The 25,091-nt window shown below is 45.9% G+C and overlaps 2 protein-coding genes and 1 non-coding gene across 7 annotated transcripts; 1 reads left to right on the plus strand and 2 right to left on the minus strand.

Annotated features, from left to right (window-relative positions):
- Positions 1–1,211: 1,211 nt before the first annotated feature.
- On the minus strand, positions 1,212–10,448 carry LOC102694516 (Golgi phosphoprotein 3-like). 3 transcript variants are annotated; one of them, XM_069185024.1, is made up of 5 exons: positions 10,350–10,448; positions 7,329–7,522; positions 5,843–5,974; positions 5,240–5,354; positions 1,212–4,125 (listed from the first exon to the last, which is right to left on the minus strand). In XM_069185024.1, exons 2-5 carry the CDS (start codon positions 7,503–7,505, stop codon positions 3,698–3,700), a joined length of 852 nt encoding a protein of 283 aa, XP_069041125.1. In that variant the 5' UTR covers positions 7,506–7,522; positions 10,350–10,448; the 3' UTR covers positions 1,212–3,697. The 3 variants fall into 3 exon arrangements, with proteins under 3 accessions (XP_069041125.1, XP_069041124.1, XP_069041123.1); XM_069185023.1 differs by lacking the exon at positions 10,350–10,448 and adding an exon at positions 9,525–9,589; XM_069185022.1 differs by lacking the exon at positions 10,350–10,448 and adding an exon at positions 9,424–9,571.
- Positions 10,449–11,866: 1,418 nt separating this feature from the next.
- Positions 11,867–24,784, minus strand: hormad1 (HORMA domain containing 1). Of its 3 annotated transcripts, XM_069184598.1 has the most exons (16): positions 24,678–24,784; positions 23,978–24,033; positions 22,327–22,471; positions 21,253–21,316; positions 20,962–20,998; positions 19,210–19,230; positions 19,087–19,113; positions 18,834–18,901; positions 18,024–18,178; positions 17,206–17,363; positions 15,769–15,870; positions 14,772–14,841; positions 14,305–14,375; positions 14,125–14,205; positions 13,402–13,464; positions 11,867–12,111 (listed from the first exon to the last, which is right to left on the minus strand). In XM_069184598.1, the coding sequence occupies exons 2-16, from the start codon at positions 24,008–24,010 to the stop codon at positions 12,025–12,027; spliced, it is 1,182 nt and encodes a 393-aa protein (XP_069040699.1). In that variant the 5' UTR covers positions 24,011–24,033; positions 24,678–24,784; the 3' UTR covers positions 11,867–12,024. The 3 variants fall into 3 exon arrangements, with proteins under 3 accessions (XP_069040699.1, XP_069040701.1, XP_069040700.1); XM_069184600.1 differs by lacking the exon at positions 23,978–24,033 and having other exon boundaries at positions 24,678–24,766; XM_069184599.1 differs by lacking the exon at positions 24,678–24,784 and having other exon boundaries at positions 23,978–24,207.
- On the plus strand, positions 12,441–12,559 carry LOC138225414 (5S ribosomal RNA). Its single transcript, XR_011183878.1, has one exon. It is a non-coding gene; the product is annotated as a 5S ribosomal RNA (ribosomal RNA).
- Positions 24,785–25,091: the final 307 nt, after the last annotated feature.

A 25,091-nucleotide genomic window follows, 5' to 3' on the forward strand; every position in this document is an offset into this window, starting at 1 on the left:
GATGAGGAGCTGGAGGCAGGGTGATTGTTAATTTTTCATTAAGGCTTAATTAAGGTAGTTAAGGACTTGGGGAGGAGCACGAATTCACAGGAAGCAAGTAAATACAGCAGTTTTTCCAATTTATAAAAAAACAATTAACCACCAGCTGTATCACCCTGCAGCTCCCAGCTGGCAGCCCCACTGGAGCTCAGCAGGTGTGAGCCTGGCCAGTACCTGGTGGGGAGACTGCTGGGAAAGCTGAGGCTACTGGAAGAGGCGTTAGTGGGACCAGTAGGGGGCGCTCACCCTGCCGTGTATGTGGGTCTTAATGTCCCAGTATAGTGATGGGGACACTATACTGTAAAAAAGGCGCCGTCCTTCAGATGAGATGTAAAACTGACTCTGTATCGACTCTCTGTGGTCATTAAAAATCCAAGAATTAGTGATGCGCAGGTCGGCTTGTTTTTTAACCCGCACCCACCCAAATCGCGGGTGAGAGTTAGCCCGCGCATCACTCGCCCAAATGCTTCTCAAAAACAGGAAGGGTGTCCACCCCGTTGTCCCATGACCTAGCTCCAGCACTCTGCTGTCCTCCTCCCTGAGAGCTGGTGAGTGGGGAGTGTTCCATGAAAACTTGTTTGTTTTTTTTCTTGGACAGATGGGAGTCCTTTGTGACTGAAGCGAGTGAGTGAGTGAGTGGGCTGTGGATTTGCAGACCAGCAGAGTAAAGTGCGCAGACGCTGGTCTACAAGGGATCCCCACCACCGTTTAACAAGATGATTTTAAAGATGAGATTTACCTCTGCGAAACAGAAAGGTCAAAGCGCCCTTGTACACACCAGGGCTTGGCCACAATCATTTCATTTTTTTGCTGTAGAATGCAAACGAACCAGGTTGTTGCACAATGACCCCATGTTGGCTCTCGAAGGGTGACGGCAAGAAAGAGCTGCCTGAACCTTTTCCAACCAAAAAAAGGCAACCGTCCCCCTCCAGGTTTAACACTTACAGTACGAGCCACTCGAAGGGAGAGGGAGCGTGACAGACCGCACGCGGAGGAACTTCAGGTCGAATAAGTGCTAAAATATTACACAAAGGGAAAAGAAAAACAGGTCACAGTTGTATTAAAGGGTGCAATTTCAGTTTGGAACTTCTACAGCATGGAAATTGATATGTATTGCTATAGCTTACAATCACTGCATCAACAGTCAATAAGCTGGCATTAATAGAGCTCTATTAATCACCCATTCCCTTTATTACCAATTGTCATTATTATTCTCCTGTACAAACGCCAGTAGCTTCTGCATGGACAAAGTATTGTTTGCATCATGTATGCAGGTCCGGTCACAGTCCACTCTGCACCCCATTGTGCAGGTGGACACGCACCCACCGAGCAGAAGATCCGTCACGAGACCTGGCCCCTCAGAGACGCCCTTCAGGCTGGGGAGCATCCAGTGCCGATCCCAGGCTTCAATCCGATGAGCACAGCTACACTCCCAAGCCCCTAAACGCTCAAGGGTCACGTTTTTACAAACAACCTGAGCTCAGTCCTTGCTGGAGCTGAGGGCCAACAGACACCTTAATTTATGAAAAAACAACTCAAATTCATAAGCCATAAGCTATCCGTAAGAATGGCAGAGTAACAGAGTTGCCCCAATCTAGTGACACAGGTGGACACAACAGTAAGTAGGGGTAATTACTGCCTGCCAAATTATTTTATTTGACTGTCAAATTCTGTAACTTCAAGCTCAGTAACAGAGCCCCACTGCGTTTGACTTACAATGATGGAACATAAGAAGAGAGGCTACCTCTTTGCCAAAGCGCTCCAGAACTACTGCACTAGTTCAGGTGGCTTAGAAAGTCGGACAACCCTGTGGCCAGCCCTGCCTTGCAGCTACACACACGCCCTTCCAAGTCATTTTCTCCTGGGGTCCGCGAGGAATGACACAGCAGCCCCGCGCGCAGGAAGGAAAGAGTTAATAGTCCAGCGACGTGGAGAGAACCCGTTCTGCGTAGAAAGCAAAGACGAAATCCACGCCGAGATCGTGCTCGTCCGGCGAAACCTGAAAGTCCGCTGCTCATCCTGCTGAGCACGAGGACGCAGCGCAACCCTGACTGATGCTCCTCTTCGGCGAAGAGAAACTCCCACATGGCTCGGTCCCGCAGCTCTGAAGTGTAACCCCAACTTCCTGAAACCGGACCCCCCCATTCATCTTGGGGGCCACAGGAATCCTTCCATTTCCCTTGAGTGAAACAGCAGGTGAACTGCTGCCTTTTTTTATTGCACTTCGAACAGATAAAGAGCCCCACAGCCACATTTTAAGCTCCTCATGGTGACATCAGGGCATCGGCTACCTCAGCAAAAGGTTCTACATGACAGCCCCTTTGAACAGATTCTAGACAGTAACTAGAAATAGGATGATTGACCTACAGGCATGTGGGGGGCACTGCCCGGGGACGTAAAGGCACCCCTCTTGTAATTCGTTCTGCAAGAGCCCCTGAACGATGCAGGTATTTTTTTTAAATGGAGAAATTATCACACACACACAAAAAAAGAAATACAGCTCTGAACAGAGGGGGGAAAACACCCAAGAATACAGACTCTTGACTCGGAAGCAGCTGAAGATGCTGGAGGCTATGGGACTTGAATAACTCCGGAAAGCTGTTTACGTGACTCTTCAAAAATGAATCGCCACCCCTTTCACTCTGGCAAGAGTTACTTTTCCACCACGATTTTACAAAAACAAAAAAATCAGTATTAACTTCTAAACCTTCCGTTTAAATGATCTAGCTTTTAGTTGGGCGAGCTGCGTTTCCAATTCCTTGCAAAGCTTCTGCAATACAAGGATTTGAGAGGTCTAGCACAGAAGGAAAAATGTGTCAGGCTTCAGAGAAGACACCTGTGAAGCCCCCGCTGGGATTTGAGGCCCCTGACCGCTTCCAAAGCCCCACAATGCTCCGCGCTTCCAGATCACAATCACGTCAAGCCTTCAGACCCCCTACCTTCCAATAGAGAAGCCCCCGTAGAATGGCTGTACGAGGGGCCTTCCTTTTAAGTTGTGCTTTATCTCTTTCACCAGCCGTGGAGAAAGCAACGAGACAGTCGCCACTGTCCACGCTGTGCCGCGCCACAAAACTGCCCAGCGAGCGTCCACATCGCTTCCCTCCAGGCAGCAGTTAAAAAAATGTTTAAAAATAAAATAGCCACCTTAAGGAATTCAACTGCCACCCCAGCACTTTTTCAGTTTTCTGTCTGTTTTTGTGGGGATAGGTTGAAGGCGGACAGCAAGTCTGAAAGAACAAGGAGTAAAAAAGGAAAACGGGCATTTCCAAAGACAGCCTAGATCACCTTGAAGGCCCCCTCCATTTCAAACCCTCTCACTCACACTTGGGATCATACCATTTGGAAAGGTGGGGGTCAGGGAATTTTGAAGGTACCCAAGGCCATCTGAGGACCCCAAGCTTATTCTCCACCAATTAAATTTTCATTTATGCTATAAAATATTACTATGCAGTCACAGAGATGGAGTACACCTAAAGGAAACTGATCAGCCACCCATTTGTAATCCAAGGCCCTGATTCAGTGTCCTCCCCGCGCACACAATACCATTTGTCCATGGTTTTGCAACAGTCCTGCAGAAATTAGACCCCCCAAAAAAACTCTACAACCCTAACAGACCGACATCAACAACAACAAAAAAAACCCCAAGGAGGCCGAAGGATCAGGATTTGCTGAAGGCCGCCATGACGGCCCAGATCATCTCGTAGGCCCTGGGCTTGGCGCCCTCCACGTCGGGGTCGCCGTCGAGCAGCGCCCGCGAGCGCGTCACGGCCGTCTCGTACTGCTCGTCGGGCAGCGCCGTGAAGACGTTCTCCAGCACGTCCGAGGCGCTGGCCAGCACGATGAGGGCCAGCAGGCGGCGGTCCATGCGGTGCGCGTCGTTGACCCAGCGCTCCAGCAGGCTCTCCTGCACCCTCTTGACCAGCCGCTGCTTCTCCGTGGCGTTGGTGACGGGGTGCGTGGTCATGTCGAACAGCAGGAAGTTCTGCTTCTCCGTGGTCAGGATGCCCTTCTCCACCAGGCTCTTGGCCAGGCGCTCCCGCACATTCCGCAGCTGGTAGTGCAGCTTCAGGGGGTTCCAGGTCTCGCCTGGCGGGGCGGGGCAGACACACACAGGGGGCAGACACACACAGGGGGCAGGGGCAGACACACACAGGGGGCAGATACACACAGGGCAGGGGCAGACACACACAGGGGGCGGGGGCAGACACACACAGGGGGCAGATACACACAGGGCAGGGGCAGACACACACAGGGCGGGGGCAGACACACACAGGGCGGGGGCAGACACACACAGGGGGCAGGGGCAGACACACACAGGGGGCAGATACACACAGGGCAGGGGCAGACACACACAGGGGGCGGGGGCAGACACACACAGGGCGGGGGCAGACACACACAGGGGGCAGGGGCAGACACACACAGGGGGCAGGGGCAGACACACACAGGGGGCAGATACACACAGGGCAGGGGCAGACACACACAGGGGGCAGGGGCAGGGGCAGGTACACACACAGGGGCAGACACACACAGGGGGCAGATGCACGCAGGGCAAGTGTAGGATTTAAAGCACAACAATCAGAACGTCAGATCTGTATTTGTGTGACCAAGAGGATTAAGATATCTGAATAAAATCTCATATGATCAACCTCTAAAAACATGAGTCTAAAAATGAGAAGAGGCCATTCAGCCTGTCTTGCTCACATGGTTACTAATAGTTTATTGATCCAAGGTTCTTATCCAGTTGTCTGAGGATTGCAGGGAATCAGCTTCAACAACCCAGCTGGGCAGCTTGTTGCAGGCACCCACCACCCTTTGTGTAAAGAAGCGGTTCCTGTTGACGACCCTAAAGTTCTCTACCTCTTTGTTAGGACTGCCACCAGGACATAAACATGTAAACAGCCCACTGCAGCAATCATGTGACCATAAGACAGTAGGGCATAGTCACATGTGTCCCAAGAAATCACAGGGTGCAGAAATCACGATCGCAAACCTCACCGCAGGATGACTTTCAAAGGCTTTTGTGCTGTTTAAAAGAAACAGCCCTAAAAAATCCTTTCCTCTACACCTGAATCTTGAAAAGTTTACAATGCGCCCGTCAGAGAACGGAGAGGATATTTCTCCCTCTCGAGTACAAAGGCTTTGCCGTCCGATAGGAGATCTAAGAAGGCATCTTCAGGGAGATTGAGAAGGTGTCTGGTACCTGTGAGGAGCTCGATCCAGCTCTGGACGGTCTCGGGGGGCTCGGTGACTTTGATGTGCTTCAAGGCTTCATCCAGCAACACATCTCCTGTTGGGGCATCGGACTTTAACAGCACCTGGACGAGCAAGTGGGGTTGGTTTGGGTATGGATCCAGCGTTATCAAAGAAAACCCAATGGAATCCATTCTGCCAACTTTATCAGCACACTGATAAGAATTTATACTTTATATTTTTAGAATATACTCTCCTACCGTCTGGGAGAAGGTACCGGATCTCCTGTATAAAGGCTAGCATTTACCTCATTTATACCATTTACTTCATTTAGACATTGTTGAATGATGAAAAGATTTTACAGGTAGGGATGTTGTTATTCTTATTATTATTTTTAGACTCCTCACAAACTAATTGCCTATTTTGTAAACTTGTGGTCCTGGAAGAGTTCTGATTGAGGGCTTTTGTTGAACGTCGTTTTGTGTCATGTTTTTTTTTCTTCTGTTCTTGCATTGCATCACTGTCGTATATAGTTGCTCTATGTCTGGGAGCTCTTGGCGTGCGAGACCAATTCCCTCAGGGGCGCTCGAGGCGAATTCAATCCGAGCCTCACCTTCCGGTCCAGCAGTTTCTTTTTCCTCATGGCCTGGGGTTGGAGCTGTATCCTCCCCCTCAGGGCCAGCTCGATCAGGATGGCGCCGCGGAGTCCGGACGAGATGCTGTCGTTCCAGAAGGAAGTGTAGCCCTGGGGAGACGGTCACACAGCACACGCATTGACCACACCCCGTGACAGTCCTGGGTCTCAAGAGGAAAGGATGTTGGGGAGCGCTCATCAACCTCGCTAGCGTGCCGTCTAAAAGCCTGACCCAGCCCAGTTCTTGCAGCACCATGGCAACGAAATTTGGAGGGAACAGGAGCCGGATACCAACTGTCCTGACAAACTACGTTTCACTTTTTTAAAAAGCCCCGATACCCATACCTAGCCAGGGTTTCCTCCAGGAAGCGGGGAAACTGTTTTTCTCCTCAAAAGGATTCTCTTTTTCTGCCTGGGCACGGTTTCTTTCTCTCTTTTAATCTGTATTGAATTCCAGGAAGTTGACTTAAGAAAAAAAAAACTGTGCATCAACCGGATGGAAACAGGACACAGAGAGGCTTTTACAGGATGCTTTACAACACCTTGCACAAGCCCAATCCCACCCCACCCTTTTACAGCTCCTTAAAAAAAGTCCTTAACCTTTTAAAGAGGAGCCGCAGTCAGGAACAAGCACAGCTGCACAGCCAGTCACACCCACAATTGCAGTCCAAGCCCTGTTAGAACTACACTCGGGTTCACTAGCTACCTAGCGGCTTGCTGGAGACTACGGACAGTTTTCTCCAGCTTCTGTCCTGGTCAGACCCCAGATTTCCCTTGGTTTCCACTGTCTGTAGCAGCTGACCATGCCTATCCAAGCTGTGTGATGTACCACAGTCCACTTCCAAATATGGCATAGCTGCAATGTAAAATTCATACAACAGGACAAGCCTTGTGCTAATTTGTAAAGACCTTTAGGCCTGGGATTGGCTGTCTGACAGCTTCAAGCTGTGTGAAGAATGCAGCTGGGTCATTTTAAATGTGCACAAAGACCAAACTTAGTTATGACCCCCCACCCCCAACCCATCACCCACATCTGGGGGCTTCCTAGTAGCTAAGCAAATATAATAATGCTCACACCGGAAGAAGGCTCCACGGCCGAAACGTTGTGTTTTCTTTCTTCTTTTTTCAGCCTGGAATAAACCTATTACTTGTTCCTTTGCAGCCTACGCCTGCTGACGCAGCTCCCCACCTGAACTAATATAATAACGCCTGGCAGGAGAGGAGGATGTCTCCTACAGGCTGGGGTTTACCCGTCTGGACGATACTGGTCATTACCAGCTCTGTTGCACTCTTTAGTGTTCAACACTGATGGGGAAATATTTGGCTTAGAGAGTGTCAGGACAAGCCAGGGAGACTTGTGCATGGGTGTGGTTGTGTTAGATGTGGGTGTGGCTAGAAGTGGTGTGTATGGTCCAGAGTGATGTGGGTGTGGCCATGTGTGGATGTTTGGTAAAGGATACAGTACCTCCTTGTCCTTAATTCCCAGTAGCAGAACCTCCTCCATGAGCGTGAGCCTCAGGTCCTTGGAGTCATCCTTGTCCTCCTCTTCCTCCTCGAGGGCATCCTCCCGATCCGCCTCCTCCCTGGAGCTCCGCTTCTCCACCACCTCCGAGCGCCTATTCCGATGGGTCAACGTGCTCATGCTGCCGGCCGGCCCACCTGGATGGGCAACCGGACACATAAAGGGATCATTGCCGCCGGGGTCCTCGTGCTGCACATGCAGTCTATCCAGTCTGATAGGATGAGCAGCAACATCTCAGGAGCAACTACCAGAGCCCAAGCACACCTTGCATTTTGGGTCGTCTGATCAGGTTCACGTAATAGGAACCTGTAGCTCAGCTTCAAAGACATTACATCAGTCACACAACTTCAGGTGCCTCTCTCATTACAGACCTAAAGCGCTTTACAATGATTGAGGTTCAGACAAAGATTTCTGGGAGTTGCTGTACTGGAATGGCACAGTCTCACACAAGAGGTGTGTCCTTACAGCTTGGCCTTTAAAGAAAAGCCCCCTGCCCTGAGCACTAAGATCTTGAGACTTTCTAAAAGGACTGTTTCACACCATGACATCAGATCCTATAATGGTCTCTCGCAGACATCTCCTATTATTTCCCACATTAAATACCATAGCAAAGCTCTCCCTTCTGGAAGAGAAAACATCCTTAATGCATGGTCGTTGGAACACCTTAATTTGTTACGAGCCACAAGCTATGTCCAAGCCTGAAAGGCAAGAACTGTTCAGTATGTTTTCCTGACACCCTTTTTAACTCATCAAAGCTATTTAAATGTCTGTGCGTGTGGGGGTAGAGGGGTCAATTTATGCGACAGTTCAGCTGAGTGCACTGATGACATTAAAACATCCTGTGGATTTTTTTTTAAGTTAGAAATCTCTACCAACCTTCTATAGCTTTTCCAGATGGCCAGTCAGAGATCACTCCCAGGTCTGTGCCGGTCAGTAGGGAATCACTCTTGATTCTCTCCAGCTGACCAGTCCGCACAAACTCCTCAAGATTGAATAATCACCTGCCTTATTTTATTCCAAAGTCTTTAACAACTGAGGCATTAATCAGCAACTAGAAACACTACCAGACGATAGATTCAATAAACCATTGGTGCAATGTTTTAATTGGTTACCAGACAAACAAAAGTGTGTTCGCATCAGTAGTTTCCCCCTGAGCTGCTCATTTTATAAACGCCACACGTTCCAGATACAGCGTCTTTAAATATTTAGAGTATAATATTATATACAAATTCTGAGAATCGGGATGCTCATTTTTCCAAGCTGAGTGTCCCCTCAACAGCGCGCTGTCCGCCCAGACTCGCTTGACTTCTCCTTACTGGACACGCTTTGTGCTTGTTCATTTCCCTGCTTCGGGTTGTGTTTCGACTTGCGTGCAAACTGGATTAAGTGTGGGTACTACAAAATGGTTACCGATGCAAAAATAACATTGAAACCCCAGTCTGGAATACAGGTGCTGCCCTGGAACCCCAAAGATCCATAAGGAATATGTTCCGAATTCATAATCGACAGGTTCATTCCACCCTAAAATACAGTCCATTTAAATACGCTTTGAGATCTCGATGACAGTAACGATAGTAAAGCATTTCCCCTTTACGGAGTTTAGAAGGAATGAATAAGATATTTTTGTGCATAACTGCAAGTCGTGTGTTTTTGGTAACGTTATTATAAACGCTCATTCTACGTTAACCACCAACAGCTCCGTCACGAACTTCACAAGAATATTTGTTCATGCGGATTACTCAACTCGCCTCGTTCCAACATGTCTATTTTAATACAGGTGTGTAGGAAACGCTCCCTTTTCAACAAATAATTATTTTACAGGGACAAAGGTATTCAAAGACCTAACCGACCACCGAAACTTCAGGGGTGACTTATTTTTTTCTTTCGTGTTCTTTTTTTTTTAATCAATTAATGGTACGTCGATAAAGAAACAGAGCTAACTGCCAAATGCGTTTCCAAAATACTGCACAAGCACTTCCTTGTCCAGGAACAGCAAAAAAGAAAATCACAAAATAATTATTTTACTGTGGTTACTTACTGCTGTTGCGTTCATTCGAAGCGTCTTTTCCTGAACTGGTTTGCTACGAAAATCGTTTATTTTGTTTTATATTTTACTGGAAATAAAACCATATAACTTACCTACTTCACAGAGTTACAAAGTAAACAGAAAACTTCCTGTTACTCGGAGGGGAGGGAAGCATCCTAACTTGTTAGCCCGATGGACACGCCCCTTGAAACTAATCCGGCCAATCATAACTCGAGCTGTCAAACGGTGCCCAATAGTTGATAAAGATACTCGTAAGCGACGCCCATCGCTTTTTTTTTTCATCAGGAAGAGATTGACAAGGTCGACGTGTAATCGAATTAAGAGTTTAAAAATGTATGTCCAATAAGGTAACGATAAATTGGTGAATCAGAATTATGTTAAAAGGAAAGGAAACGGCTTTTAGGATTACTTGTTTTCTCAGAGTCTTTTTTTTTACTTAATACTATCACAAGTTTATCTCGTTTTTCTTTGGAATCTTCGAAACAGTTTGATAAAAGAATAAAATCTGAGAGCGAGCTCACAGGTCTCCGCAAGGCTAGCCGTGATAATGATGCTCCGGAAAAAAATGTTGGCTGAGAGCACAGCTGATAATAAATATACGTTTTTGGTATTTTACTGAGGGAAGGTTTTAAGACCAGGGACGTTTTGAAGAAAAGGGCTTTCACTCTTAGTGTGCCAGTACGCCCAACCAAGATCAGATGAGTTAGATGCTGAACTAGTTTTGTTTAACAGAATGGCATTCGTTCGTAATACAATGATATTTTGATGTGTTGCAGATAATAAGGACAATGGCTAGGGTAGTGTAAAATGTGAGGTTGTTTTTAAAAAACAAGCAGTTACCGCGCTCTGCTTCGTATCCGCATGCGAGTGCATATACCTCATGTCAAAGAAAATGTGAAAACCCCTGTTCGACTCACTTCACGTAACGTGGTAATTATCTGTCCGCCAGTAGGATCCAGCGCTGGACGTGTCAGTTTAGCGCAAGCTTTTTCAAAAGTTAATTTCCTTCCTATGAGCACCTGTGTCTCCAGCAGGATCAGTCTCACCACGTGGGTCGGCTTCAGTTTGACGTCAGATTCGCTTCCATTAGGGAATCCACGGCGCCCCCTAGCTGTCACGCCTTTAATTCCCACAGATTAGTAATTCACCCGTCTTTTTTATCTCCGGGGGGAGCTGTTTTACACCAGCAGCAATATTGGTGTACAGACGGAGAGAAGAAAAGAAAATCGACAGGAACAACAATATACATATTTACATAGAAGGCCAAGAGTTCAGTAACGATATGGCTACAGGTATGAATGAGAGCTGGAATCTGTTGGTTTTGCAGTTGGGATGTCGGTATCTGCGTTCTGATGGGAGTGACTGGAAGTTATTAAACAAGGGGGGTGAAGGATCATTGCAGGTGGATTTTGCTTTACGGAAAACACCTGTACGATAGAGGGGGGAGAGCCCCAGAGACCTTCTGATATATTTTCACAAGGCTGCCCAGTTTGCTCTTGATTCTCAGATTCAATTAATTGCTTACACTTATATAGCGCTTTTCTAGACACTCCACTCAAAGCGCTTCCCCTCCACCAACACCACCAGTGTGCAGCCCCACCTGGATGATGCGACGGCAGCCATAGCGCACCAGTACTCTCCCCATACACCAGCCCTCAGTGAGGAGGAGATGAAGCCAGGTCAGAGATGGGGATTATTAGGAGGCCATGATTGGTAAGGGCCAATGGGAAATTTGGCCAGGACAAAGATTTAACACCCCTACTCTTTTTGAGAAACACCCTGGGATTTTTAAATAACCACGGAGAGTCAGTAGCTCGGTTTTACGTCTCATCCGAAGGACGGCGCCTGTTTACAGTATAGTGTCCCCCTCACTATACTGGGGCATTAGGACCCACGTGGACCGCAAGGTGAGCGCCCCCTGCTGGCCCCACTAACACCTCTTCCAGCAGCACCCTTAGTTTTTTTTCCCCCCCAGGTACTGACCACACTCATACCTACTGAGTTTCAGTGGGTTGCCAGTTGTGAGTTGCAGAGTGATACAGCTGCTAACATGCTGGCATTCAGGTTGCCAAAGCAGCAAATCAGAGTAAGCGTTAGAACACTGGACAAATTAAAGTGTATGTTTTTTACGGTCTTTTTACTGTTAATAAGATACAACAATAGATCGGGCTGCCGGGCCCTGCTACACATACATGTAAATATTTGCCCAATTCATTCAACTCGTCACCATAGAGCGAAGGGGACGACAACAGAAAGAGGCAGAAGATCGTGACTTAAAAGTATGAACTGCAAACAGCTACTGCAGAACGTGAATCAACAGATTAAAAACAACAGATGCCACATTTTGTGAGAATGCATTAACGGTCTGATCCTCATTTACAAAGTTTTAAATCTTAAGATACAAAAAAGGAAATACGCAGTACAAAAACTCGGCCATCATTGAAAAGGATTTTTTTACTCGGCAAAAAAACTGATAATAAAAAAGGCGTTCGCAAGGCCGTGTCGGTCCGGTCTGTCGAAAGTCAGCCGTAGCTCCTGGACTGGTCTGTGAAGTTCAGGCACTGAGCCGACAGGGGCGTCCGCGCTACCCGGTCAGAAGCGGTCCTTCGGCTCGCTGAACTTGCGCCGCTTGGGCGCCGGGGCCTCGTCCTGACTGCAGGGGATCTCGAACAGCGACACCTGCCGGCGAAGCGACACCGGTCCAGCGAGATCGCTCCAGCACAGCGATAGCGCGATTTCATTTGTTTTGGCAAAGTACAAATGTTCATTTTGTTTCAAGCTGAACGGAGCCCACTAAAGGGCCTGTGTGTTTACAGTTACTGAATTGTTCTTCTGATGCGACTTATGGTTTTAAATCGTATTTAAAAAATAATTTACTAATTTTTCTGTCAATGCATTTTTGTCATCTGCCTGTACATTGTGGATTGTTAAGAAATTGGAAACTTTAAGGCCTTCAAACGATCATTTTGAGATGAAAAATAAGAGACCTACAGTTAGCACTGTTACTCGCTTACGGCCACACCACCCTGAACACGCCCGATCTCGTCTGATCTCGGAAGCTAAGCAGGGTCGGGCCTGGTTAGTACTTGGATGGGAGACCGCCTGGGAATACCAGGTGCTGTAAGCTTTTCTCGCCGATATCCACAAGGAGGCGCCAATTCCCCAGTATTTATCTGGTACAAGAACGATATGGTCTTATACTGTACGATAGTTTTTTGCAGCAGCAATCACAGAGCCACACAGAAATAAAATCTCCAGAAATGTAAGTAATTCTATTATATGATTATTGTATATAATTCAGTTTAATGGAGATATAAACTGCAAAAGAGCAAGATTTCTGAATGGATGTTTTTCTACTGCTCCAGACCTTGTCATTGCTTTCAAAATATATAGTGTAAGTCTCAAACCTAAAAATAAATAAATGCCCACGAGTGATGTAATCAAATGACATGATAAGCACGTCCTGGAAAGCAAAGATCTCTCACCAGGTACATAAATACTTTGTGACATCTCTGCGGCTGATGAACAAAGCTCTGAAGGAGCAGCAGAGCTCATATTAGAAAACTCAATCACCAGCAAGACTCCCAGGGCCGGACGCAAGAGGTAGCGTTACAAGTGCTGAAACCTGAGCCTGTGCAACAAATACCTTTTACAGAACCTCCTGGGTGTTGCACAAATTCTCACACTCTTAGCTCAGTCACCCAAGTCTTAAAATGATGTGGTATGATATACCAGGCACCTTGGTGTTTCGAATTCTACATCTGAGTGATATGATAATACTGCATCTTAATTCTCTAAGGTTGAAAACTGTAAGCTGCAGGTTCATTCTCCGATGTCTAGATTTGGGTGTTGTACAGTGTTTCTCTGAAGACGTCTGGCTGTGGGGCAGAAAGAGGTCAGGCCTGCCAGTGGAGGGGCGGAGCTGTGTTATGTGGGGGCGTATTGGGGCGTCTGTGCCCTGAACCTCACCGACTTGTTGCTGCTCCTGCTTTTGCCACAAGGGTCTGCTCCCCTCTTCCTCTGATCTGGCTGCTGCAGAGAGAGGAACAGGCTCGTCTCTTACCTCACTAAAAGGCACTAGTTTCTCTTAAGTATTCGAGAATAAGCTAAAGAACAAACTACAATGCATAAAAGCTCTAAATCACCAAACTTGGCTATGCAACTCCGGCCAGACAAAAACTAATGATGCAGAGCAAGGGGTATTAAGTCCATCTTCACGCCTAGAATTTGGAAATAATTTAGTAAATTATCTGAACAATACTTCCACGCTCGGCACCACGATAGCCTTTGTAGGGGAAGACGCTCTGTGAGGATCATGAAGTAGAGACCAGTTTTAAGGTCCCTTTCAGCTCATTGTCCCTAATGGAGTCAATATCGTTTGTTTCACAATTTAAGTAATTTTATTACCGTAGTTGTCCCCAGGAATGCTATCGTTCTTATCATCTGTGTTGACATAAATGAGGAATTATTCTCAATTGAGTCATCTTGGTACATCGTTGATTCAATTTTCTGCTTCTTGTCAAATGAACCAAATGTGAATAATCCAGCTTTTTTAAACTGCTTTGGCAACTCCTCTCTTCACAAGGCTGTAGGTCGGTGATGTTTATGGGAAATGTTGACCAGTGGGGAGTGCCGGAGCTCCAGCTGATATACATACTGCATGGGAAACTCACAGTTAAACCCTGCTCTTACCGGGATCAACCTCATCCGCCCACTCCTGGTTCTGCTGACACTCATTTCCAGGTCAGAAGTCTGTCTCACAAGAGAATCCATCTGAAAACGAACAAGTAAACAACGTCCGAAGTTGGCATCTCCTGCTGTCGCAGAGAAGCCCTCTGGAGTGCGACATTTAGAGAAGAGGGCTCACATCACCTGCGAGTGCTGGGAGCTGTCCAGTCCCCCTTCAAAGATTCTGAGATCCTGCTGGCAGGCCTGTCTTGCATCTTAAAGATGAGAATGATATTCAAAGGTAAACCACAAATTGTACTGCTTAGTTCTACAGCTTGCTTCATAATCAGTGGGGCTGTTTTTCAGGTTTTATCCAGTTTAACCCAGCCCATACTGAAAGAAGCGTATTCCTGCATTCAGTTTTAATGCCAAAACTACAGATATTGAGTCATTTTATCACAGCCTCTTGGCAAGATTCATGTGAAAGTTTGAGAGTCTCCGTCTTAATGATTTCTAGTGTTGATCGCAGATTTGTCTTCTGCCCCCACAACCAGGAGGTCTGATGTTCAGAAGCAGGAAAGCGAGACACCGCATCATGAATCCCAGAAATACTCCTTGCTGATCATTCCCCAGGGAACTAACCCCACCTGAATCAGAACAGCTAGCTGTACCTGAATCTTCGGCAACAGTGTTCTCGTTACAGTCTTTTTCGTTTGTGTCTGCTCTCATGGGCTGTTGCTCCTGCGTGAACAGAGAAATTAAAAGGCGGGCTTTTTTTGGAAAGACCTTCACAACTCTATGTACCCGTGACAGATTCCCCTAGTTCTGGCAGCAAGGAGTGGATGATCTGTGCACTTAGATCTTGGGCTAACCCCCATCTTTATAAGGGGAATTAGGAACTTGGACCCGCCCTGATGTAAACTACCATTCTAGCCTGATTCTGGTCCGTCACTTGCTCCCCTTTCTCCTTTGTTGTTCCCAGTTGGCCTTATGCAGGGGAACTGGCTTCCCAACAGATGAAGCCAATTCCCCTACTGACCTCATGGAAATTTATATGATTCATTTTCTGTTTTTAGTGTCTTTATGCTGCCCTCTGGTGGCCTAACTCAATTGTGACATTCCAAATGCTTCTGCCTGTTACAGTACCCCTATTCCTACCATTTCTGATATTTATTTTATGTTACTTCCCTCTTAAACGTGCCTTGGGCAGACTAGGAACCCCCCCCATTTGGCTATTCCAGATCAGGTGGGTAGATAAGAATAACTGGCAATTCAAAATCTGAGACTGTTTTACTCAAAGCAGGATCAATCTTTGCAGATTTTGGGATCTATTAAAAACACTGCATTTTAAAGGGTGATATGTTGTTGAATGCTATTCATTTTGTAAATTGTTCTAAGCAAATTTGTATTTAGTCTTTAATTTTCAGATCTAGAAATCTAAAGCTTATTTGTCAGACAATGTCAGTAGAGAATACTTGCATATCACAAAATACAAAATAAGTGAAGAATTCAATATCAGAAAGATGTCCATTTTAAATTCAGTGTTTAGATAGTAATCTAAGTGCTTTGTACTGTAGTGCTTTCGCGTTCAGTTACTGTAGACCCTAAACTGACTTGTAGTGGATTGTGAAAAGGGAGCCCCTTAGGGAAGCAGGCTGCATCTCCCACCTGGACAATGTTCATGCTGCTCTCCTGCGTTTCCTCCATTTCCCCATGGTCCAGCTCCAAAACCTGCCTCTCCTTCTCAGTAGCACCCTCTTCCAGGCCCACCTTTGTGCAAAGAACACAGCCCTCAGAGCTACAGACACAGAAAGACCGGCAGACCAGCGCGGGAGACTCCACACTCCCCACAGCCTGTGACTCTTAGTGCCGTAGATTGACCTCCAGGAAAGGTTGCACTCTGACGAGCTGATCAGAGGAGAAGCTGATAAAAGGAGAGACCACAGCAATCATACGCCGCTTCCCCATCAATCTACAGCTCTAAAGCTTCTTCTTGACCCATTGAGACGTCATCCCACCATTTCAATCTCAGTTGGGTTTCCCCTTCTGTACTGGGCAAAATTCAGGATAACCATACCTTCCTTGTTACATACATTCCACCTTTCAGTCTCCACGTTTGGTGGCCTCTAGCAGTGAATATTTTAAGATAAGATCACTTTATTGGCCATGTACAATTTCTTGCGTTAGGAATTTTAATTTTCGCATACCCCAGCTTGCTCTCCATGAGACACACAGGCACAGAGACAGGGAGAGAGAAGCTTGGGGTCAGAGCGCAGAGTCAGCCATTTATACAGCACCCCAGGAGCAGTTGGGGGTTGAGGGCCTTGCTCAGGGACCCAACAGAGTAGGATTCCTCTGCCAGCAGCAGGATTTGAACCGGCAACCTTCCAGCCATAGGTGCTGATCCTGAGCCACAGTGCCACCGCTCCGCCCATTTATAATGTGAAGACATACTGCAAGCATTTCCTACTGGACGCCAAAAAGATCATAATAACGAGCTAATCAGCCAATCAGACAGTTCCTGACCATCAAAATCAAGTGTAGAAAAAAATGTTTTCAGGCCTAAATGCATTCCTCCTTCTACCCTATTTCTCTGGTTTGAATTTGCCAAAACCTGTCAGAGCTCCAAATTTTTTAATCAAGTCCCCTGGTTGTTCCTCCTGATCTAGGTGAAAGAGGCTCTTTTCCTTTAATAAAAAACTCCAATGAGTTAAGTGTCCTTTGTGTGAGCACAAGCACAAGGTTGCGAGGCTTTATGTAACTGTATCCAACACAAAGTACAGCAATGCAGCAGTTATTTTAACAAATACATTAACTTTAAAATCCTACCAGGTATTGGTTGCTACTAGCAACCAAATGAGCAATGAAGCATTTACTGTTTGTCTATGAGATGTGTTGGCAACTGAATTACTCCCCTGGGGAGAAAACTGTAAACTGTAGATAAACTATCGTATCGAAAGGACTGAATGGCATCCTCTCGAGTGTAAGCTTTCTTATCTTCTTACATAACGTCTTATGTGGGGAATCTACAGGGAACCACTCTAGAAAGCAGGGCATTGTGGGATTATCTTCACGTGTTGCAGGTACGCTGCATCGATGCCACACCTGCTCCAGCCGGTCCTTCTCTGTGGTCACCTTCAGCTTCAGCGCGTGGAAGGGGGTGACCACCTCCCCCACGGTCAGGTGCACAGGCGTCCCCTCGAACAGCATGCTGGTGCTGACCCCTTCCTTGAACCCAGGGGGCTGGTAGTCCTGTGGAGTCACTGAAGGTGGGAGGGGAGCATACAGACATAAATATAAAGAAAGAAGCAGTTTTTACCAGTTTGAATGACGTTAGCGGCAGTGTATAACTTATGAGGTTCACGAAGATCAAAGTAAGGGAAAATGAAACACTGAGATCGTTTATGACACAACAGATTCACAGCAGTTCAAATAGATTTATTAACACCGAAGCCAACTCAGCGGGCCTATCAGCTTTCTCCTCTCACAAACACAGGTAGCTCCTCAGGCTGCTAACATTACAAAGTGCTCTCAGCTAACAGGGTGTTTAACAGAAAGCACTGCTTCTTCTGTGTGGAGTCTGTATGTTCTCAGCATGTGGGTTTCCTCTGGGCGTTCCGGTTTCCTCCCACACTCCAAAGAAATGCTGGTGGGTTAATTGGCTTCTGTAAACAACTGGCCCTGGTGTGAGCCTGCCTATGCCTGTGTCTGTGTGTGTGCGCTGTGATGGACTGGCGTCCTGCCCAGGGTGTACCCTGCCTTTGCACCTGTTGTGAGCTGGGATAGTCTCCTTCTCCCCCGAAACCCTGAATTGGAAGAAGGGGTTAGAAAATGGCTGGATGGATATGAGTGGAGCGTCTATGGACCGCCCTTATTTAAGGACGGGTCGACGGGGGTGAGCCGGCTCCCGGTGGGGAAATGACCTTCGTCGTAGTAGTAGAGCTTCATGTTCAGGCAGACGTCGCTCGGGAGCGGCCCCAGGTGCTGCATCAGCACGTACAGCCGGCGAATGAGGAGGATGCTTGCCGCCTTCGTATTGCCGCTACAGGACAGCTTCAGCTCACTCCGCTTGGTGCTGCTGCAAAACACATCGAGAGGAAAGGGCTCGCTAGCTACCCGGGCGACGCCGACGTCACTGGCGTAACGATCTCCCTCCGCTTTTAAGAAATAGCTCTTTAGGCGTTTAAGGAGTATAAACGTGACTAATGATCAATGTATGTAACAGGGCCAAAAAAAAAAGAAACATTTGAGAAACCTTTTTTATTCAGTTCTTTTTAACAATTTTTGGTATCACCCAGTTCTTTTCTATTTTATGCTCAATCAATTTGGTATCAGTTTGTGCAAGACTTCGTCACTTTTACAGCTTCAGCTCCTGTACCAAACAGGAACGAAACGATTCCTGCAGGAAAGGTCCAGATGCAGATGCACACCCTGCGGGCTCCAGTGCCTTACAGGAGCGCTCGTACTGATTGGGAGAGTGGGCGTGTCTCTTTGATGTCACTGCACTCTAAGCGGACAGGAATGTGGCTCACTAAAGACAATCTCACCTGTACATCGATAATGGGAGAATCCCAGTCATGGGCCAACTATACATATGGTGCACAATCTTAACCGTGGCGCTCAGCTCCGAGTGCCTTTACCATTTGAGCCATTCAGAGGCCCTTAACTTCTTGTAAGCCACCCAGCACTTTGGTACTGGCTGCCACCATATCTCTGTCAGTGTTAAAACCTACCTTCCAAAATCCAGCTGTGGTCCCTCCCTGTCGTATTTGATTTTAAACTGATAGCACTCTGTCACTGTCTGGAAATGAAATAGGTGCCATCTTATAAAAACAGATAACGGAATCTGGCTGAGCTGTTGCAGAGATTAACTAACTCTAACACTTGCTAACGAACTGCTTCTGCCATAAGAGTAGATTAACTTAAAATATGCTGTAGAAAATAGAAGTTCATATAAATGAATTGGAAATAAAGTGCTTCTTATACCTCAGGGCTGTCTTTATCGGCAAAGATCTGGGGAAGAAAGGTAGATGTCGAATGCATTTTGCAAACTTTGGTTCAAAATGGTGAAAGAAACAAAATTGCATTTCATAAATGGTTCATACTTACTGAGAGAACAACCATTCGCAACTGAAAAATGACAAAAAATAAAACTTTAAGCCGAGTCAAAACAAGTTGAGTTAAAATATCTTATAGTACACAAAGGAAATTCAAACACTTCTCAAATGGTTTCTACACACAAAACTGGAGAAACCAGTAGCACAACATTCAGTAATGTACTGTAACACTGATACTTCTATGGCTAAAGAATAAGTCAAGACACAGCAACTGTAAGTAAGAATTCCATTGTACCAGTACCGGTTACATATGGCAATAAAGTTCAAGTTCAAGTTCAAAGATAAGTACACTGCCATAACAAAGTCTTAAATATCTTCTGCTCTGTCAGAAGTTAAACCTAATGCACGTTATGAGCACCTACACTCATAACACCTACGCCTGTCACTAACACAGCTTAATTTGAGTGAGAAGAAACTGAGCTTAAGAATCATCCAGGTGGGGCTACACATTGGTGGTGGTGGAGGGGAGTCCCCATTACCTGTAAAGTGCTTTGAGTGGAGTGTCTAGAAAAGCACTATATAAGTGTAAAGAATTATTACTAAATGTCTTGGGCTCTCTTTTACAAAGTACCCGGACAAGGGTTTCCCATATATTTTTGATATTGATAAAATGATATTCCCAAAAGAAGAGGCAAAAATATTACAATGAAACAGAAATTCACCTTCATGCATCCGAGAAGTACCTCTTGTATCCTCTATAGAAAAAGGCCCTCATCCCCAAACACGAACGATTATGAAGCCCACAGATAAAATTGAGGACAACTTTAATTGAGTAGGGAGCAGCTCAGTCCCTGGGTGTTAAAAAGGCCACCCCTCCCCCAACACATTAACTGGTGCAGAAGCTAATGTTTCTACATCGCCCGTGGTTTTAAACTGAGGAAAGAGTGGAAGTGACGAGGCGAACTAGGATCCCTTGTGAGCAAGGCTGTATCAGGGAGACACGGCTGCTGTGTTGGGTTAATGCACTGAAGCACTGAGGCTGCTCTTCTCCACCAGGAAAAGACGTTGCTCTGCTGCAACGTGCAGGTCAATACAACTAAATATTCTAAACCGCAGCATGGATTGCAAAGCTCCTCCAGAACAGGCCTGGGTATTAACACCAATTCTAAGATTAGGTACTTTCAAAACAAAAACTCAATTAGCAGCTGCGTGCATGAAAGGGAGCACCAGGTACTCTGCAGCAGCTGAGTTACAGGCAACAGAAGTCTTGAATTCCCTCTCAGACAGTGGATGGAGGATGAGGAGATTCAGTAACTATGCTGAGGGAGAAACTCGCTGAGCCAGCGGCCTAGCAAAACTGCTCAACCCTCCAGCATCCTTGGCAATAATGTACGTCATCTATTCTTTCATTTTCAAATCACTTCTTCCAGTACAGGGTTGCGGGTCAGCCAGCAGGCAATGGGCAGAAAGCAGGGCACACCCAGGATGGGACACCAGTCCATCGTAGGGCAGACGCGAACACACTCACACCAGAGCCAATTTTCCCAGAAGTCAATTAACGCACTCGTACGTTGGACGGTGTAGTATGTCGTATGTCGGACGGTGGGAGGAAACCGGAGCACTTGGGAGGACACCCACGCAAACATGAAGATAACATGCAGACTCCACACAGACAGCACCCCGGGTCTGGAATTGAACCCAGGGCCACAGGGCTGTGAGGCAGCAATGCTCACTACTGTACTGCCATAGGAGTTTTGGAATATCATAAAATGAGAGCAGTAAATTATAGTCCTAGCACACTTACATATCTTTTCTGGAGAGCATCATAGCATCCCTGCATCCTGTGAAGAAATAAAACCTTCAATCACAAAAGTTATTTTGCATCCTTTGTGCCTCCCACACACTAAAACTGACACATCGATGCTTCCCAAAGCGCCGCTGTTTATTTTAGTTGCCACCGAGGAGCAGAAGAGCTGAAGTAAGACTCTGTGCTATCGTCAGGCGTATTTATTTGTGCGCGTGGGCCAGGATCGGGAGGTGACTGAACAAACAACAAACTGAGAAACAACGCTGGCGATTCGGCACAGTCACTGACCATTTTACAACCTGGGTTGATCCCGGGCAGCTCCTGTCTTCCTTCAGGATCTTGAAACACTGATCTAAGAGACAGCAGACAGGAGAAAATAAAATGAGGCCAAGAGCAATCAACAGAAAGCTAATGGCCTTCTTCATTACTCCCACGACAGTGTAGTTAGGACTGGGAGAGAGGTGACTGTGGGCTGTAAAATCACACAGCAGGGAGCCATACAAGCACCAAAGACAACAGACTACATGTTTAATCAAAGGTACTCTGTATAAGGCCTCACGTCATGGGATTCATCTTCCAACAGTCTTTCAAAAATAACTGCACTGGATTAGGAAAGCGAACAGGATGTTAATGAGTCACTGGCCAAAAAAAAACAAAACTTCATTAGGTTGAAACCATAACACATTCAAGGTAACCAAAAGTTGTTGTTGTTTTTTTTTACACATTTGATGCTGTTAAAAATAAACTGGAGATGAGATCATACTGTGTGTTAGGTCACGCTGCAGTATGTGAATTTCATGTGATTCTGAAACATTGCTGGATTATTTTTTAATACAAGAGAGAGGCCATGAAGTGTTGTCTCAAAAGGCTGAAACGATGAAAAACACAACTGCTTCTTCATACTTCCTCTTAAGACCTGCTTATTATTAAACAGGCCTATCTGCACAATGAAAACAGACGTGATGTACCATAAACAAACCGCAGATAAGACGCGTCACCTGTTCTCTCAATATCAGTTCTGCTGTCGTGCATTTATTACATGCCCTACGGTTCATTTTGCACGCTATTCACTTACAGTATCCTCAGACATTCATCGGAACGAAGTATTTGCATTTTTAATCAATGCGATCCTGAACTCATAAAGAAATACACGCCCTTAAAAATATTTGCTAGGTTAATCATTTGAAAAACATCAAACTTTCAACCCCCCCCTCGCCATTTCACGATAACCACTTGGGCGCTTGATTTTGGCCTAACAGAATCTCACTTCTCCCTGCGGTGCTGCAGTCGAACAATTCTGAATCAAGAGCTGTCCCTTCGCTTTCACATCCCAGCAAATAGACCTGCTCCTGGCACTTTTACCTTCCACGTATTTGGTGCCGTAGGCTCTCTCCGGAAAGAGTCCCCGCAGGTAGGTGATGCAGGACACGGCGATGGCCATCAGCTTCTTGACCAGCGCCAGAGACTGCTGCTCACTGGACACCACAGTGGGGAACACCTGGGAGACCTGCGGGGTGCCAGCACACGACAAGCTGTTCCACCGTCTGTTTTCCGATCGCAGCTCCTCTGTCCGTACAGCAGGACTCAGCCCAATACTACACTAACTCCTGTCCCTTCTATCATATTGTTTGGGCTAGTTTATTAGGTCAGACCGGAGCGATGATTCATTTCTTCAAGTTTATGATCTTCTAGATGCATTTTTGGGGGGGCGGCACACAAAAGTGGGTCTCTAGACTCGTGACTGGTGGGTTGCGGGTTCGAGTCCCTGCTGTGACACCCACTGTCATACCTTGAATAAGATGCTTTACCCCAGTGGCTCCAGTGCAACGTGCTGTACAGCCAACCAGCTGTATGAATGCGGAGAGACACTGGAATGGACTGGTGTCCCATCGGGGGGGGTTGTCCTCTCTGCTCGTTTATCACCGTGGAAACCAGGATGAATTCTGAACCAATCAGTGCTTCAAATTACAGTACTAAATGCATTTACATATTAACTGTTGTTTTCATTGATTGCTTTGAAGTTAAGCCATCTCTGATAAGGGATTCATAGAAATAATAACATATAACTTTAGTGTCCATCCAAAAGAGGGGGTGAGGGGCTTGTCATTGGCATCAACATACAACCCAACAAAAAACAAATATCTCTCAACATACAATAAACACATTAAAAAGAAACAATAGTCTTTGACATGAAACAATACATATACTGTAAATACAACTCACTCTGCCTTTATTACACTAATCTGATAGCTCCATAGAGGAAACAGTAATTTTGCTACATTTTATATACCAACTGCACAGGGAACAAAGGATTTCTTGTATACATTATACTGCACCCTTCTTTATAATTATAATAATATTAATAGTAGGGATCGAGTTAATTAATAAAGAAGAGAAGTGTATCCTCAATTTCTATAAAGCGATGGGACGTAAATTAAAGTTTGGTCCCAAAAAAAACTGAGACATGCAACACTTAACTCACCACAGTACAATTATTTTGGCTTGATTCTGAAAGCCTCTGGTCTCTTGGCCTTTGGCTGTTAGAATTTCAAGTGCAGAATTTGTGATTATTAAATGCAGGGTCTTTTAAAGTGGTGCAGCAGTGTTGCTCATAACTCAGTTTAGGTTTCAGGGACCACATGATGTACCCCTGCTTAGAATGATCCTATAAAACCACCCAGACCTAGAAACGGGAACAAAGTGAGGTCGCTCTGGACGAAAGCACGAACTGAACAAGTCAGTAATAAGCCAGGCGTGTGCTTCAACCAATCATCATTTCAACAGCCAACAGATTTCTACAGCACTCGACACGAACCGTTCAGAAACCGAAAGAAACAAAATCCTTCTGACACGAACAGACTGAAGAGACGCGTGAAAAACATTCTTTAAAATATCACTATCGATATCAAAATCTCAGAAATTTTCCAACGATTTATATTGTGATAGCCAAATACAAAAGAGGTCTAGATTTAAATATATATATTAATAATAAATCACAGTTCCCAAACTTTACCGCGGCCGTCTTCTGCAGCTGAGCCGTTGCCATGGCGACAGGACGACACCGTCTCCCTGAAAAAGCCGAGAGCCGGGGTGAACGCAGTTAAATCCCAAGGCAATCAACCCCCCCAAAAAAAGGTTTGAGTGAAACCAGGGAAAGTGATGCACTGAGCCGATCGCCCTCTCTCGTCTGTGGACGGCCTGCTAAGCTCGGTCCCGACCCGCCTGGTTAGCCCCCGCCAAAGGAAACACGCTCTTAAAAAAGTCCGTTAATTTAAAAGTCCGTTAATTAAAAAAAAACACGCAGCGGCACTACTGCGCCTTCATCCTCCTTAACCCCCCACGTCACTTCGAGAAATCGCTTTAATCGCCTTTTAACCGTGTCAAGTGCCACGGTAAAACACGAGGGGGAAACCGCAGCTGAAATGCTGTCATGTCATTTCTCTCTCCCTTTATGTCTACCGATTTGAGGCTTTATGGTGGAAGACTATACATTCTAAAAGACGTAAATCACACCTGTTAATGAATTTAAAAAACAGGTCAATATAACAATCTAACGTAACTGTAAAATGGGTACGGGCGGATGGCAACATTACATAACATCTACTGTACATCATCGCCATATTATATAACATCTACATTTTGAGCGATACATCTTGAAACCCGAAAGGTATTTAGAAATCGCACTTTGGCTGTAAAACATGTCATGGCCATACCCTTAAAAACAGTTTTTTCTTTTCCTAGAAGATGCGGTAACTACTCCCCGCTCGAGATCGCGAGCTGGCTCCGGCCCTCGCACTCACTCGCGCTTCCCGCCAAACGTCAGGGTCGCGAACGGAAATGACGTCACCGGAGACCCCTATCAAGTGCAATACTGTACAGTTCGATACTTCATAGAATTCGTTTCTCGAACTTTTATTGACCATCAAATCATACAACCAAAAGAGAAAAGGTATCCGAAAAAGATAAGTGAGCAGAAAAAAATTACAAACCTGAACACAAATTAACATTTCATAAAAATATTTTTTTTTTGGCTTTGTGAATATGTTATCTACCCAAAATGTTATATAATCTATAGAACACTGGACTATACTAATCATAGATGTCTATAGGAATACATTATCGGCGAA

This window comes from Lepisosteus oculatus, chromosome 27 (genome assembly GCF_040954835.1).
Source record: "Lepisosteus oculatus isolate fLepOcu1 chromosome 27, fLepOcu1.hap2, whole genome shotgun sequence".
In the NCBI taxonomy this organism is placed as follows: Eukaryota; Metazoa; Chordata; class Actinopteri; order Semionotiformes; family Lepisosteidae; genus Lepisosteus; species Lepisosteus oculatus.